Genomic DNA, 18,078 nt, shown 5'->3' on the forward strand with positions numbered 1-18,078 from the left:
TTTTTGTTTGTCAGAAAGAACACCCCACAGTTCAACAAAAGCAAGTTTGGTTTATTTGAATGGTTTCATTAAATAAGTCTACAAAGGTAACAAACTGAAGCACAAAGCGCAATCTTACAGAAGCGCAACCCCCGGAGTTAGTGCAAATGTACAGTTAACGGCTGCTGAGAAACCCCAAGGTTTGAATTCAGTTTTAAACAGTGTACATTGTTAAATAACGTAAGGAAAACATTTATAATTCGGAAAGTTCTTTTTAAATGTGGAAAGATACTCAAAGTGTACTATTAACACAAAAATAATTTAAACAGTTCAGTAGCACTAGCTCGTTTCTCTAGGCTTCAGTTATTTCATCCACAGGAGGGGGAAACCAACAGTAAACCTCTGTGAAGGGGGAACAGACCTCACTCAGGATGACTAAACCAAACACCACATGNTGCATTTGGCTCCCTCTACTGCTGGTACGAAGCACTCAGTCATCCTGTACCCTGCTTCACTCCCACAGTACCTGTTACCCTCTCCCAAAAGGAATAAATGAGTCAGCACTTTGGTAGCACGACCTGAAACAAAAGCCCTGCTCATTACACTTCCCTCTCCTGAAACTTTCAGCTCTCACTTGTATCTTTGGGCCTCGACCAACTTAAAAAGAACAAGACTCTTACAGAAAGAAGCCTTGCTAGTGTGGCAACTCCTGGGATGTGTCATAAAGTTGGAAATGTGTCAGTTCCCAACTCAAGGTGAAGGAGGAAGCACCCAAGAAATAAGTTCTACTTTTCTCCACTTTTCCAGAATATTCAGATCCCAATCAGCCAATTAGGTCCCTATTGCCAGAAAAATCAGATAATACTGGTTGGTTGCTGTTATTTGGGGATATGGGTATGAAAATGTGAGAGTATTCTAATATAGAAGTACAGGCAGCACAATAGATTCTGACTGTGCTACAGGTAGGAAAGGAAATAAGCACTTTTTCCTACAATGCTTAGAAAGTCAGAAGTGGGTTGAATTCCCACAATACAGTACTTAAAGCAGAGAAAGTGTGGTACTTGTGCAACAAGAGGTGGGGGCAACCAAGCAGGTTTCCTTAGAGCAACANTTTCCATCTGTGACTTGGCACTATCATCCTTCCCAACTTAAAATCTAGCCCACTCCCCTCTTTTTGTTTAATCTCTTCTAGATCTTGTTTGTTCACTGGCCAAGCATCACTTCAAACAAGCTTGTCCCCACATCTTCAGTCCTTGTCTTTCACACACAGCTCACAGCCCTCCTCATTCTTTCTGAAACAGAACTTTGTTTTCAACCACTGATGCCAACTTCACTGTGCTCACCTTACACCTGCTCTAGGCAAAATTGAAACGACTGAAAAAAACAAAAACAAAAACAAAACAAAAAAATAAACCAAACCAAAACCAAAAACACTTTCATTTTCCCTTTGGCATATCCACTGCTGGGGTCATGTGGACCTAAGATTTCTTTTCCACATACCCTTTGGTGACCTGGGGTCTGGTAAGTTGATGCTAACAGCAGAAGCAATAGAAGTCCAAGGCACTAAAATATCCAGCAAGCAATACTGGGAGAACAGAAGTATTCAAGTACAGTAATTTATACAATTTTACATTCACATTTATTTATCTAATACAATGGAAATACAAAGGAAAAAGTTAAAGTGTCTTAATAAGTAAAGGACAGAGCTAGCTTTTGTGTGTGTGTGAACCTTTTAAACCTTTCAAATTTTTCTCTTAAAACTAATGTTGTCCAACAACATTTATATATCACAGTGTTTCCACATCAAAACTGATGGCAAAGTTACATGTCCGCAGGGAACATCATTGTTTTCCCTAATTGCTAATGCTGCAGTCAAAGCTGCTAATATCTTTTGCTTAAAGCATTAATGACCTATGTAAGAAAGGGTTGCAGCCCCAGTCCCCTGGTATTTTTCACTAGGTTGTAAAAGGGGGGAAAAGTGGGGGTAGGGATCAGAGTGGAGAGAACCTTTGTCTTAAGGTGTGCATTGTTGAGGGAATAAGGAATTTGGGACACATGTCAAAATTAAGAGCTCTGNCCACTTACAGATACAGATCGGGTTTGGCTTACATTGAGCTCTTGGGGCTTTCTGGTAACAAGGCTCTCTTCTAGTTCTAGGCCTTACTGGTGGGTACAAAAACAGAAAAGCAGTCTCAGGCAGCCCCTCCACCAGAAAGCTGTTCTTTCCTTCTTTTATAACTCCAACAAACGGAGAAGGAGGGTGGTTCTCCATTCTGAGGGCTCAAAATGATATTAAAAACATTCCCTTCTGGCAAGAAATAACCAGTTAAATGCAGCACTAGTAGTTAGTATATAGGCTACTTCCCCACCCCCACCCCCCAGCATTCCATTTCCTGCCCCCAAATNTACTCAGTTAACATCCTTGCTGCTGACTAGGTGGTCCGTAGATTGGAACCTGGGGGATTGCTGATGGACTTCTGCAAATTGCTGATGTTGAAATTTTGCAAGGATGCGGTTCCTACAGGTTGGAACTGGCCAAGTGGCTGNGGTGCTGGACCACCTGTTCCACTCCACTGAGTGCCAAATGGGGCAGGTGGAAAACCATACTGCTGTGGGGGACACATGGATTTGGTGAAGTGACCTAGAGAGGTAGCAGATGCTGCAGAGATGGGGGTAGAGCCACCCAGGTTTGAGGTCATGGGAACACACAGCTGCCCAGGAGCAGAGAACTTCCTTGCCATTCCAGGGCCCTAAAAACAAGAAAGTAGCAATGAGAATTTGATGCAAAATGGGTGATATTGTAATGCTGTTGTAGAGCTGAGATGTTCTAATCTTAGCATTAACAAAATATAATGAAGCCGCCCATATTTATTGGCTCTACCCTTAATAAGGAGGAGTGAACAGTAGGATCTGAGATGTGTTTATGTGCACATGCAGGTAGTGCAGGATGTTGAAGAAAAAGGGTACCAAAATGATTGCTGCCTTGTTTTCTCAGTAATAGTTAGAATCCACAGGCTACTGAAGAAGATAGTGACATGTCTGTGTTTATAGTCCGGCGGGTTAGGAAAAAGAAGACTCACCTCATAATTCATGTGTCCTTTGCTGCCTCTCCTGCCTGAAAGATTCATGGCATCTCGGGCCCAGTTGTCTACTAACTTGTGCAGGTCATCTGTGAATGTGCCCTTCCTACTGGAAGTCATAGCAGGAGGCTGAGCCTGGGCAGCCTGGCTACTCACTGTTCCTCCAACGGTATTTGTGCTGCTGGTCCCTAGAATTGTAAGTAACACAATATTAGCATTAAAGTGGGGTCTTGGATATAACTCTGGGGAAAGGGGAAAATGTCATAGGATAATGATTGGCAAGCCACGGAATGGGNAGAATATTTGGGAAGCCATGCAGGAGAGGAAGATTTTGAAGTATTACTTATCCATTTGCTTTTGCACAACAGGTAGTGAAAATGGTTTCTCTTCCACAGCTTGTAGATAAGGCTAAACAACTTGGAATGGTGGCAGGCATGAAGGGGAAGGGCATTTTCTAACACTGGGACTGTCTGCCAGTATTCTATTCCCAGCAACACACTGATGAGGGAGTGATATGGTCCACGGGGCTGGCTGCTATGGAACTTTGTAGAGAGCAGGGCCAAATAAGTACTGTGCACTGGGCAAGTTATATAGTACAAAGGCAGAGATCAGGGCTTCTGTGGAAAAGATGGGGTTTCCAGACAGCATGTATGCTGTGGTGTTCATTCTTTAGATGCTCTTAAACAGATAGAAATAAGGAGATGCTACATGCTTTGTTCAAAAGTTTTCACCTGAAACCATAAACATAAATTTGTAAATATAAATTTGGAAGGAGTCGAGGCTTCAACTCCTCTCGATGTCCCATGAATAAAGAACTGAGATTTGGCAGCAGCAGAAATGCCTGAAATTCTCAGCTCCATGAAGTTATGACTTCTTGAGGACTTGGGTTTTAACTGGTCAAGGATTCTCATCCCTTCTCCCCATTCTTCCCAACAGAAGAAGCACTCCTGGGTAGAAGCAACAGGAAAATGCAGCTGAGGCAGGGGTGCAGAGGGGAGAGAAGGCATAGGTTATGATGAAGGATTTCTATTTCTATGGTTTGATGAGAAAGAAAGGAGGAGTCTGTGTCCTGCCTGATTTCGGTTCAGCTGGAGGGCACACTGAAGGTTATTCGAAGAGGCGAGTTTTAGGGAAGAGGGAAACAAGAGTCATGGTCTTATTTTTGGTTTTTATCCCCCACTTAATTAGTAGACTTGACATTTACTACACAGTAAATAAAGGTTACNAATGTTGTGAGCCAGAAGGTCCTACCATANTCAAGGAACTCTGGGACTAAATGCATGCGTTTTCCTGCTTTCAAATGCCAAAGCAGAACACCAGAGCACAGCAGCACACCTGAAGCAACCCTACCTACAAATACCCACTGCAATCCACTGTTGGTACCAAAGGGTGTATCNNTTTTACCACGAAGGGAATGTCTCTAGCTAAAAGCATGTCTGTGCTAGAGGAANGCTAACTTGGGTGAAGCTGCAGAATAAGGATGCTCACATGCTTCTTTGGTTGCTGTGGCAAGACATGAATTGTTGCATCACATGGTGCCTGCTAAAACTGCAGAGGATTGTCACTATACAGTGTAAATGTAGAGTAATTCACCTACAGTATAGGAAACCAAGTGGGAAAGTATAAAAACACAGGAAACAGCCTTCCTTGAATAGCAAGTGTGGGACAAAGATGCAGTGGGAAGGAAGCACAGGCCATGAGATAGGCAGTTACAACATTGAGGAAACCCAGAAAGCAGGCATGTGGCATGCACAAGGACTAGCATCCTGCTAGATGACAGGGCAGATGATCAAAACAATNAAAAATATCCACAAGTGAGCAGAGCTGTCGATGCCAGATGAGAAGCCAAGTCAGGGTGAGCACTGCTTGTCCAGAGAGCTCATGCCATAAGTCACACTTCCCTAGTCTGATGCTAGTTGCTCTTGATGTTGTGAGGGCCCTTTAAAACCAAATGCCATTCATTTTAGTCTATATTCCTCAATACTGTATTCTAAAAATGAGCTTTACCGTACATGTGAGAGTCACCCTACAGTTAGCTTCTTATTTTAGTTTCTGACTATAAAGTAGGATTAACAGGCTTTCTGCAGTGTGGTTACTTTAAAATGTTTTCAGTTCCCTGAAAGCTTTATAAAGTAGGATAGATTTTATTCCCTTAAATTCATCTTCTAAGTTTCTCCTATCCCTACGCTGTCAGATTAAGACATGTCCATCAGCCATTATTAAGACATGTCCATCAGCNATCATATAAGCCATATTTATTGCCAAATAATCCCACCCATAGAATTTTGTTAACTCTCTATATTCTTATAACCTGTTNAGTACTAAATTCTTAGCATTTGCACTTTATTTTAATGAGAAACCCCTAGGCTAAAAAGCCAAGCTCTACCAACCAAGCAGCACTCCTCTCCCTACTAGCTGAGCAACAACTACTACTGTGCTATGAATGAGATGAGAACATGGCTGTCTGTACACCTAGATCATCGCTGGGTTCCCAGTGTGACCAACAGTGGTGGGAGCATGCTCCCTGCCTCNGAGACCCTCTGTACGGATCCTAGGCTCCCTCCATCACAGTGGATCCACGACTAACCCAGCTGGGCTCACAGGAGAGCACTAACTATGAAGTGGTTTCTCAATCTGGAAGTTGTAGTAATTAAATATGGCAGTTAAGCATATTAAGGAATATATCAGAAGAGGGTGCAGGAATGGATGGAAATTAGGAAACAGGGAGTTAATGAGGCTTCAGAGTTCAAAGAACTCATGGCTTTGCAATCAGGACCAAAAGTAACAGAAAGAAAAGATAATTACTACAGAGCTGGTTGCAAGGACAGACTTTTTTCACCATCTTCCCTGAAGCATAAAGAGAGAGCAGTGTGTTAAAGAAATATCAGTGTAAAATCTTTACAGACTCTCCAAACAGCACACAGAAACCCAGCAAGAGAAAGCAGGAGGGGACATAGCTGGGTGGGACCTGGTAGCCCTAGATGTAAATACAAGTCTATAGATTAGTCTAACTGGCTTGTGAGTATTAACATAATTATCAGGTGGACTCTAAAGCCTGGATGACAGATGCTGAACTTTTACACCTAATCTATTTCTAAACTATAATGTGGCATTAAGGCTCTAGAGGAGGAAGGAACAGGTCTTACTGCTTGAATTTCAAATACCCAAGCAGTACNTCCATTGATCTTGTCCTACTTCCTGTTTCTCCTGCTGGGTTGTTATAAAGCATTTAAATCAGTTCCATTGTTAAAGCAAGTTAATTTAAACTGGTTGTTATATTTCCACATCCTAGGTATACACACACACACACACACACACACACACACACTCCTACACTACATACACGGACTCTCGCTTCCCCCCTCCATATGCCCCATCCCTTCCAGAAATAATTTAAAAGTATGTGGAAAACAAGCAACCTTTAAATATAGATAAAGCATTAAGCCAAGCCGTGCTTCCAAATTATTTTGAGAACATATGATAATGTATCCAAAACTAGTAAGGGTCCNTTCACGCTTTCAAGTACCTGTTTTCTATGTATTTTTAAAAATCTGCCTCCTANGATTTGTCCAGCAGTTTTACATGACATATCATGATGCACCTTCCATAGGTATAAGGCCTTTCATTTTCAAACAGATAATACTGCCTATAATTAAGAGTATGCTGTGAGATACAAAATTAATTCAAATGGTGCATATCAGATATTACAGAAGGAAGCCTTGCTTTGTCTTTTTTCTTCTCAAACATATCAGGCTGTGTATTACAGGCCTGGCATGTCACATTTATTAATACCCTATTAATAATACTCTATTATCAATAATATATTATTACTATTATTAATTTTTCTAGCTGGACATATAAATTGAATGCATTAATACCCTATTATCCTATTATTATTATTACTGTTATTATTAATCTTTCTAGCTGGACATATAAATTGAATGCATTAATACCCTATTATCCTATTATTATTATTACTGTTATTATTAATCTTTCTAGCTGGACATATAAATTGAATGCATTAATACCCTATTATCCTATTATTATTATTACTGTTATTATTAATCTTTCTAGCTGGACATATAAATTGAATGCTTAATTTCAAATGTGCTAATAACATATGTAGTCAAAGCTACCCTAATTAAAAAAAAAAAAAGAAGCTATTGATAAATGCATACCCAAATTATACATGCTTGGAAACTACGAAAATGGAAAATGCCCTCCAGCCACTTTGTTGAAGAGCTCAGCCCTGGACCACTGACATGTGTGGGAATGTGGTAAGAGAACGCTATAGGCAGAAGCAATCCATAACTAACTCAGGAAAAAAAGAACAGGGGAAGAAGGATGACAAATATGTCAGTGAGGGAAACAGGGGTTAAATCTAATACACAAAGGCACAAGAACAGAGCAGAGAGCAAATTCTTCCCACCATGAAGAGGCCAAAGGCCCCCTGAGCCATACTCAGGAACACTGATGGCGTTAGCACATGCGTTTAAAAGCACGAAGAACCACACCAGAAGTTTGAGGCCTTAACCAATTATTATTCAAACTCTAATCAAGTTCTTTTTCTTACTTGAGGTTTTTCTCTTATATTTTTTTCTCTCAATATACAGTATTGGCCACCTACTAAGTACCAGATGTTTTTATGAACAATATCACATTTAAACTGCACAACAGCCCTAGGAAGTAGCANTATTTATTCCTTACCTGGAGAAGACAAGATAGGGCATTTGCTCCTGTGCAGATGTCACCTTATTATTAATGATTAAATTAGAATTTATTTTTATTTTACACATATGGGTATTTTGCCTGNGTGTATGTCTGTGTACCTTATGTGTGTGGTNTTCTAAGGCCAGAGGAGGATGTTGAACTGGCATTGTAGATAGTTGTGAGCTGCCATGTGGGTGTTGAAAATTGAACCTGAGTCCACTGGAAGAGCAGCCAGTGCTCCTAACTCTCGAGCCATCTTCCCAGCCCCACTGTACCTTTCTTTTCGGTGTGTGCTCTCCTGTGTATTGGTACATGTGGAGGTTGGAGAACAAACTCAGGTGTGGGTCTTCATGACAACACCCAGTTTTCTTCTGAGGAAGGGTCTCTCATTGGCCCAGGGCTTGTTAACANGGCCAAACTGATTTGCTCGTGAGACCTGGGATCCTTTCTCCAGCTTTGCTGCTACTAGGATTACAAGTACAAGCCAATATGCTAAGCCTTTAACTTAGGTTCTAGGGATCACACTCAGGCTCTCTACATAGCAAGCACTTTTTGAGGTATTTTTCTAGCTTCCCGCACCTTGTTTTTTAAACAGAAAGTGGGGGAGTTCTATTAATATTAAAATGACAAATTTCATGTGCAGATCTTCAGCTTTGNACTTCAGCTTTGGTCTTCAAAAGAATAAATGCTTTGTCAAGATAACTATATTAAATGTTCTTTGAACTATTTAAGTGTCATGGAGTTGGTAATGATGGAAAGGGATTTCTAGTCTCTTTCAACTTGCAAATATTCAGGCTTAATTGAGAAGGTGTGCTTTTATCTTTAGTAAGAATTGGTTAGGAACATGCTTACTGTCTTTTTCTTTTAATTTTAATTTTGAGAAAGAGACTTGCTATGTAGTTCATGCTGGCCTCAAACTTGCAATCTTTGCTTTTCCTTCCCTAACATGGGATTCAGGGGTACCTACCACCACTAATGTCACAGAATAGACTGTGTATTGCAGCCTAAAATAGATTAAAAGAAACAATTCTACCTGGAAGTTATTTTGAAATCTCTAAAAACTTCCTGTTGCTTTTGGATCTTTTCCTATAATTAACAATGGGGACCCAAACTTCTGAGGGTAACAATCAGCCAAGCCAGTGAGTAGATGAAATATAAAGACAAATGAAAATGGACTGCGTGACAAATCAGATCCAAAGCAGCAGAAAAACAAGGACAAGGAAGGAGTAAAGGAGTTACACACAAAGAGCCAAGCAGGGCGTACTCAGAAATCGGGTCCTCCTGCCACCAGGTTTGAATGTCACCTGCTCAGATGCACAGTTAAACTTCGCACAGCCTGTGAGAAGGGAAAAGGAAAGAACAGAGAGGAGAAGAGACAACACAACTACAAGATGTTAGAGCTTGAGGCTGGAGTGGTGACACACTGGATGGCATGTAGAAGAGCGAGATCCGCAGGGAAGTCCATCTGCTGTATGAGACAGAGACGCCAGACCTCACTCCATTGGCAGAAATGAAGCTTTTTTTTACGATTGGAATAATGCTAGCAGCTTTGTGTNGATTCTTATTAAGCAAACACATTAACTAGGTGAAGGGAAAATGGAATGTTTAGATTTTATGTAAATGTGCAAAAGGCACTTACTTTTCTGTAGTCTGTCCCCCAACTCCTTTCTACCCAAATATCCAATTCATTTCAATTTTTCTCTATTAATAACTCCTCTGTTTTTTGGTCTTTTTTTTTTNGGCCAAACTGATTTGCTCGTGAGACCTGGGATCCTTTCTCCAGCTTTGCTGCTACTAGGATTACAAGTACAAGCCAATATGCTAAGCCTTTAACTTAGGTTCTAGGGATCACACTCAGGCTCTCTACATAGCAAGCACTTTTTGAGGTATTTTTCTAGCTTCCCGCACCTTGTTTTTTAAACAGAAAGTGGGGGAGTTCTATTAATATTAAAATGACAAATTTCATGTGCAGATCTTCAGCTTTGNACTTCAGCTTTGGTCTTCAAAAGAATAAATGCTTTGTCAAGATAACTATATTAAATGTTCTTTGAACTATTTAAGTGTCATGGAGTTGGTAATGATGGAAAGGGATTTCTAGTCTCTTTCAACTTGCAAATATTCAGGCTTAATTGAGAAGGTGTGCTTTTATCTTTAGTAAGAATTGGTTAGGAACATGCTTACTGTCTTTTTCTTTTAATTTTAATTTTGAGAAAGAGACTTGCTATGTAGTTCATGCTGGCCTCAAACTTGCAATCTTTGCTTTTCCTTCCCTAACATGGGATTCAGGGGTACCTACCACCACTAATGTCACAGAATAGACTGTGTATTGCAGCCTAAAATAGATTAAAAGAAACAATTCTACCTGGAAGTTATTTTGAAATCTCTAAAAACTTCCTGTTGCTTTTGGATCTTTTCCTATAATTAACAATGGGGACCCAAACTTCTGAGGGTAACAATCAGCCAAGCCAGTGAGTAGATGAAATATAAAGACAAATGAAAATGGACTGCGTGACAAATCAGATCCAAAGCAGCAGAAAAACAAGGACAAGGAAGGAGTAAAGGAGTTACACACAAAGAGCCAAGCAGGGCGTACTCAGAAATCGGGTCCTCCTGCCACCAGGTTTGAATGTCACCTGCTCAGATGCACAGTTAAACTTCGCACAGCCTGTGAGAAGGGAAAAGGAAAGAACAGAGAGGAGAAGAGACAACACAACTACAAGATGTTAGAGCTTGAGGCTGGAGTGGTGACACACTGGATGGCATGTAGAAGAGCGAGATCCGCAGGGAAGTCCATCTGCTGTATGAGACAGAGACGCCAGACCTCACTCCATTGGCAGAAATGAAGCTTTTTTTTACGATTGGAATAATGCTAGCAGCTTTGTGTNGATTCTTATTAAGCAAACACATTAACTAGGTGAAGGGAAAATGGAATGTTTAGATTTTATGTAAATGTGCAAAAGGCACTTACTTTTCTGTAGTCTGTCCCCCAACTCCTTTCTACCCAAATATCCAATTCATTTCAATTTTTCTCTATTAATAACTCCTCTGTTTTTTGGTCTTTTTTTTTTTTTTTTTGGAAACAGGTTTCACTACTATAGCCCAGCCTGGCCTCAGCCTCAAAGTCATGTGCTATAATACCTGGCTTTCCTTTCAATTTTTAAAATATGTGTATGAGTGTTTGGCCTGAAAGTCTGTGGACCATATCCATGCACTGCCATCAGAGGTCAGAAGAGAACATCAGATGCCCGGGATGGCTGGGAGCCTGCACATGAGTGCTGGGAATTANACCCAGGTCCTCTGCAAAAGCAGCTAGCCAGGTATAACCAGGTATAACCACTGATATACCTAGTCTCTTAACCACTGATATACCTAGTCTCTCCTTTCACTTCTCACTTAATTTTAGTCACTAAAAGCTCTGTGCAGTAAGTTTTGAATAATACTAAACAAAACAGTATTTTGGTAAGAAGAGTATGGATCAAGAATTTGATCTTAGGATATTCCGCTCTTGGAACCTGTCCCACTCTCTGAAATTTTCTTATTTTCTAAATCAATGTTCACTATGTATTAAAAAAAATAGATGTTAGAGCTAGTCATTTCAGAATGTTGCTATCATGCTTGGGAGTTTAAAAGCATATTGGTCAAAAAAAAAAAAAGACATTAGTTTTTAAAAACTGCCAGCAACTCCTTAGAATTTTGTCCACAAGTCTTGGCTTAGTGTGAAAGGTTAAGGTCTAAGTCTTAAATCAGCTATACATATAGGCTGCAGGTANAATGGTTATTCTTTCAAAGTAAGTTATTTCAGAGCTGGGTTTGATGACTTACACCTGTAATTCATGCANGTGGGAGGCTGAAGCAAGAGGACTTCCGGGAGGACCCAGGTTAGCCGGGTTCCACGTTAAGTTAGGCTATAAAATGAGGTGCTGTCTAAACAACAAACAAGAAGCTATCCTATCAGATGGCTGGAAGCAAGGAGGTCAGTGGTTCTAACCCCTACTCAGTTTTTCTGCTAAGTTCAATGGCCAGTCATTGCTTAACAACTCAGACTCTTTCGACTCAGGGATGGCAGTAAGTTATTCATCTTCCTTTTGTACCAAGTATGGCAATATTTCTATTTTAATGTTTCTGGAAGATGGTGGTCACTTTGAATTCTTACCTTGACCTGGAGCAGAAAGGCTTGGTACTGAAATGGCACCATCACTGGTAAAGGCTGAATAGAGGTTGTCACTGGAGGGAGATGGCTTAAGAGGCTGTAACAGCTGGCTGTGCCCAGTCTCGGGGGTGTTTCCTGCGGGATGGAGGGTCTGTTGTGGGTGTAAGACTGAAGTTCCACTCTGACCAGACAGGTTACCTGTTGAAAGATAAAGAAGCATGAAAAATCATGTAGAAACGGCTGAAGCTATATTTTAATTCACTAAGCATTCGTGAAGCACTGGATTTCATGTCTAGCACCATATAAACTAGGGTATGGTGGTCAGCATGTCTGTAATCCCAGCACCTGGAAAGTGGAGGAAGAATGATCAGGCATTCAAGATAATCCTTAACTGCACAGTGAGCATGAAGCTAGTTTGGGATACATGAGACCATATCTTCAATAAATAAGTAATAAAACAAAAGGAAATAAAAAAATAAACAAACAACACATAAGCCTTTCCAAATACACTTATTGTTTCTGTTTCCTATTCNTACTGAGTGGTAAATAAAATAAACAAATAAACCCAGAAAATGACAAATGGACAAAAACTTTATTGATATGAAGGTGAGAAAAGATAAATTTATAAACATAGAGTTATTATGAATTGCTCCTCAAGAATGATAGCTTTAGATAACACGTAGAGCTCACTAACCTGAGCAGAATGTACAGTAAATTAAACTACAAGATAGATACAGAGCTTCCNTTTCTGCTTCCATAATCACTGGATTCTGCCTATTAGAAAGATGGGTGACTACACAAACAGGCTGTTAGTCTCTGCTTCCATTTTCTAATAAATACACATGATATAAGATATATAAAAAGGGGCTGGAGAGATGGCTCAGCAGGTAAGAGCACTGACTGTTCTTCTGAAGGTCCTGAGTTCAAATCCCAGCAACCACAGGGTGGCTCACAACCACCTGTAATGAGATCTGACGCCCTCTTCTGGTGTGTCTGAAGACAGTTACAGTGTACTTATGTATAATAATAAATCTTTGGGCCAGAGCAAGCAGGGACTGAGCGAGTGGGGTCAACCGGAGCAAGTGGGGCTGACCGGAGCGAGCAGAGGTTACTATTTAAATAGAAATGCACTAAAAATTATGTCATATCCAGAGTCTGCATCTGAATTAGCCACTCTCCTACACAGATATATCTCTATTAATATAAAGTTGAATAAACTGGTCAAATACAAGAAAATGTTTGAATAACTATAAACATTTTTTAGATAATAGAGAGCAGGTAAGAAATTTGCAAATGCCTGCTTTCCATACTTCAACTAGACCTGGAGAACAAATGTGAAATCAATCCACTTTTCACCCTCTCTTAACTCTGAAACCAATTAGCTGTCATATACTACACAAGGACAAAACTTTGTATCCCATTGAAATAGGCATAGTCTATTATGAAAAGTTATGATTTTTTATCTTTGATTAGAGTCACCATCCAGTTCTTTATCCTAAGACAAATACATGAGATGCAAAGCTTCATTTATGGTATTACCACTTAGGCACACCCAAGTCTCTGACAGCTAAATTAAGTTGATACAATTATGGTCAATTCACAGACATTTAAAAAAGAAAGAATCTTGAGGCTGGAGAGATGGCTCTGTGGTTAGGAGCACTGGCTGCTCTTCCAAAGGACCTGGGTTCAACTCCCAGCAACCACATGGCCGCTCACAACCATCTGCAACTCCAGTTCCAGGAGATCTGACACATTACACAGACATATATGCAGGCTATATAGCAATGCACATGGAATAAAAATACATACTTTTTTTTTTTTTTTAAAAAGAAGAAAGTATCTTTAGTTAACTAGACAGAGAATAATTTTTTTCTTCTAAATGCCTAAGGGTCTGATCAAATGTTGCATTATATGAATTGACAGAGCTGAATGTTTATTCTGAAGAATAATCATAAACAAAGATTGTTAGTAAGATAAACAGTAACACCAATTACATAAGAAAAAAATAAGGAAATAAAACAAACAAACAAACCAAAAGCCTACTTCTATAGTGTCAACAGAGGTTCAAAATATACGAGAGATAGAAAACTCAAAGAAGAAGGAATACTAGAAAGCTAAACACCTTTGCAATGTAATAGAAGTTAACCAATGTTTAGTAGTTACATACATGGTGGGATACAGACATGAGATGACTAACATGAAGGCCCAGGGTATTGTACCTGAAAGCTGTGGGCTTTTATTGCCCAATGAGCTGCTGCGACTAGACTTGCTGCCTTTGCTTTTAGTAGGTCTCCTTCTTCTCCCCGACAGAGGAGCAGCTGGGGGAATAATGACAGCAGGGGGAACCTTGCCCAGTTTAGTATACAAAGATTCAATTTCATGCTTCTGACGACTCTGCAGGTCCTGAATCTCTTTAAGATGTCTACAAAAAAAATAATAAGACACAGATAAAAAGATAACCATCATTGGTGAAGTAAGAGTTAAAGCATATTCTTAAATCTGCAATCAAGTGCTAAATGTGAGATTCTACTTTTACAATTCATTTTTGCATTTTCATTTTCTATTATACAAGACACATTCTAGCAAGCTCCTAGCCTAGATGATAGCATACTACAAAAAAAAATGACTTGAGGTCATATAAAGGGTAGGTAAAAATGCTAATGTGATCCAAGTGATAGGCCAACTGATCACAATTATATATTGTAGCGCTATTATTAGATTCATGTTATAGACTAACAAGCAACCAAGAGTTGTTAGTTACTAACATAGCTGGAGAGATGGTTCAGCAGTTAAGAGCAGTTTCTCTCTTGCAGAGGACCTGGGTTCAGTTGGCAGTACCCACATCACAGTCAACAACCATCTGTGACTCCAGGTCCAGAGAATGATACTGACTTTTGTCCTACCCTAGGCATGCATATCATGCATATACATATATGCAGGCAAAACCCTTATACACATAAACAACTTTCTTTAAAGGTGCCATAATAAAAAACAATAATATAGAGGTGTTAAAGAGATCCCAAAAGTAGAAATGCCATGGGTGCTGGTGAGTACAGGACAACTCAANGAATAATGTATCAGGTAATTTTAGCTTCTGTTATCACTTTCTGCTCAAATGGGGTGTAAAATTAGNATCTGCATTGAAAAGCTATTAATACCAGGTAAGGTACTAACACTATTTTACATGAAAAAATTACTTACTTTTCTCGTAGTCGTCGTAATTCTAACCTTAAGTCTTCATCTTCAATGTCGGACTCATTGTCACTACTCATGTACGAGGAGTTGAATGAATTACTAAGGCTTTGACTTAGATTCTGGATGGGAAGGCTCTTTGAACACAGGTGAGGGGGAGAGTGTGGACTACCTGAGCCATCCTCTGTACCCCTACTTAGAAAGGCAGCCTCTAGGTCTGAAGATGGCCCATTCAGATGGGAAGGTTCCGCCAGCTCAGGCTTCTCCTTCTTTGGTATCACAGCAGGAATAACAGTTTGTTCTGAATCTCTGAAAGGAGGAGAGGCCACTGGTCCCTCTTTTTTGAGCTCTGTGACCTTGTCCTCAGTTCTTGAAACAGAGAAACGACCCACTTTGTTGGCTGTAGTTGTCACCTGAAAACGTCCCACCTTGGTAGGCTGTCCTGCATCTGACTTTGCTTCTGGGGTAGGTGCTTTGTGGGTGCTGTCTGGGACATCTAAGGAGATGCCAGAAATAGTAATTCCATTAGGCTCTGGCTTTACCANGGTACTCTCTGGACTACTACTTGAAAGAACTGATGACTCTGATGTGCTAGATTCAAAATGAACCGACTTTGTATCTTCTGACNTATTTTTACGTTCTTTCTGGGCATCATCCATTGTAACTGAAACCTGATGGAAAAAAAGAGAATGAAGTATAATTAAAAAATGATGTCCCTGGCTAGGTAGGTGGTATACACCTTTAATCCTAGCACTCCAGAGGNAGAGGCAGGAAGATCTCCTTCAGTTCAAGTCCAACGTGGGCTATATAGCAAGTTCCAAGCCAGCTAAGGCTACACAGTGAANCCTTTTTTCAAAAACGAAATGAACAAACAATAAAAACAAAAAGCCCAAAGTCAAACAAACAAAAGTGAGTGGGGTGGGTAGAGAAGCAGATCTTCCATTTTTAGCATGGACAGTTAGAAAAGAAAAATCTGCTGGTGATACAGCTCAAATGGCCAAATGCTTGCCTCATATAAATGAGGCCCTTGGGAGAAACCTCCAGGACTAAGTAAACCAGTGANGGTAGTACATGCCTGTAATCCCAGCATACTCTGGAGGTGGTGTCAAGAGGATCAGAAAGAAATTCAAAACCACCCTCATATACGTATAGCCTGAGCTGGAGAGCTTAGCTTAAAGAGGGTGAGAGAGGCCAGGAGGGGCAGGGAATAAAGGAGAAAGGAGGATCAACTTATTTTCCAGTGAACTTGTGGCATTTCTTCTCTTAGTCTGTTTGATCATTGTGAAGTAAAGTGGACGCCTATTATAGAGAACACTGCATCAGTACTGAGATGCATATTCTCAGTGGCTGCTAACTAAATGATTCATTTTTACCTCTCATGTGACATCANACAAATTCACGTCTCAGTCAAATTTTAATGAATGTTTCATATGAATAGATAATATCAAACAAACTTCAAATGTTAGAATCAATAATAGTAAGATCATCCATGCCATGGCTTGTTCATCATATAAACTCAGCATATCCCAAACTCTTAGAACTTTGGTTTGTGAATTAAAAACAAAACAAACAAACAAACAACATATCCAACTCCAAGGACTATCCCAAAATAATTAAAGTGGTTTTGTAAATGGTTTTGTATGTACTAAGGGTCAAAAATTCTCACCAAGTAGGTAAATAAAATGTAGTACCACTTGATGCTGACTTCACTTGAAGGCTGAATCCTAAGAAAAACATCCTAAATATGGAAGGTATTTTTAGATGTTTGCTATTACTTTCCTTAGTGTGTTGGAAAATTACAACAAGAAACAAAAGAATGTCTAGGTAAACCAAATTGCTACTGGAAAGGGGGATCTAGAAAAGTTAATTTGTAAAGCTATAGTCAGTTGTTAAGGGGTAGGTGGAAGAAAATATGAATTTGCATTTTCTTTAATTAGTAGTAATAGTTTACAAGGGATAAACAATAGAGCTATAAAATGGTATATAAAATAAAATGCATCATTAGATTGATGTATTATGTCATGTGTGTGTGTGCGTGTGTGTGTGTGTGTGTGTGTGTGTGTGTATTTCTCTTTTTGGTGGGGATTGAATTGAAGGTCTTGAATATGCTTCTTAAGTGTCCTAGCCTTCTTTTTACTTTTAATTTTGAGAAAAGAATCTTAATAAGTCTGGACTTGAACTTACTCAGTAGTCCCAAGAATGCCCTGAACTGATTGATTGCCCTCCTGCTCAGGTTCTCAACAAAGTATCAAGTATCATAGCCCATGCCACCAGGTCTGGCCAATCATTTTTTTTTAATTATATACCCTGTCCCCAAAAGAGGCAAAGACAATGATCCTCTTACCTGAAATCGCCCCATCTTAACAACACCAGCTCCTGAACTAGTTGCTGTGACATGACCTTCTGTGCCTTGAGAGAAAACAAGAATAGAGGAAGACAAAAGCCAATTAACATCTCTTTCATCAGTAATGTGATACTGAAGATTCCTTTGCTACCCTACCCTCTGTGTGCTAACAAATGTGATCGTTCTGTGTCAGTCTTCCAAGCATGTATGAAACTACAAGTGCACAATCAGATACACAACATTTGTTTTTAATTGCTATTGTTTCTTTTTTTTTTAATTTTAAAAAGAAAGGTTTATTTTATTTTTCTTTACGTGTATGTTCACATTAGTGTGAGTGACTGTAAGTCCCAGAGATGGCGGCAGGCCCACTGAATCGGGACTTACTGAAAGTTGTGAAAAACCTAAGATGGATTTTGGAAACTTAACTCAGATCCTCTGCAAGAGTAGCAAGTTCCCATGGTACTGAGCAGTCACTCCAGCCCCTTTGAAGCTTTAAACATTTTGAATTACATTTTTTAAAAGATATTTTCTTTATTTAAAATTTAAAATGCTATCCCAAAAGTTCCCTATACCCACCCCCAGGCCCTGCTTCCCTACTCACCCACTCCCACTTCTTGGCCCTG

General features: G+C 39.7%; 1 protein-coding gene across 1 annotated transcript in view; it reads right to left on the reverse strand.

The window, feature by feature from the left end:
* Window positions 1–30: 30 nt before the first annotated feature.
* The window catches only part of Wnk1 (WNK lysine deficient protein kinase 1), a 120,600-nt gene continuing 102,552 nt past the window's right edge, over window positions 31–18,078 (reverse strand). Inside the window, exons 20-25 of the mRNA XM_029478248.1 lie at window positions 17,456–17,520; window positions 15,121–15,782; window positions 14,139–14,341; window positions 11,923–12,117; window positions 3,060–3,247; window positions 31–2,729 (exon numbers count right to left, since the gene is read on the reverse strand). Of these exons, the coding sequence (XP_029334108.1) occupies window positions 2,412–2,729; window positions 3,060–3,247; window positions 11,923–12,117; window positions 14,139–14,341; window positions 15,121–15,782; window positions 17,456–17,520 (1,631 nt within the window). The 3' untranslated portion in view covers window positions 31–2,411. The remainder of the gene's footprint in view (window positions 2,730–3,059; window positions 3,248–11,922; window positions 12,118–14,138; window positions 14,342–15,120; window positions 15,783–17,455; window positions 17,521–18,078) is intronic.

This window comes from Mus caroli, chromosome 6 (genome assembly GCF_900094665.2).
Source record: "Mus caroli chromosome 6, CAROLI_EIJ_v1.1, whole genome shotgun sequence".
NCBI classification, from domain to species: Eukaryota; Metazoa; Chordata; class Mammalia; order Rodentia; family Muridae; genus Mus; species Mus caroli.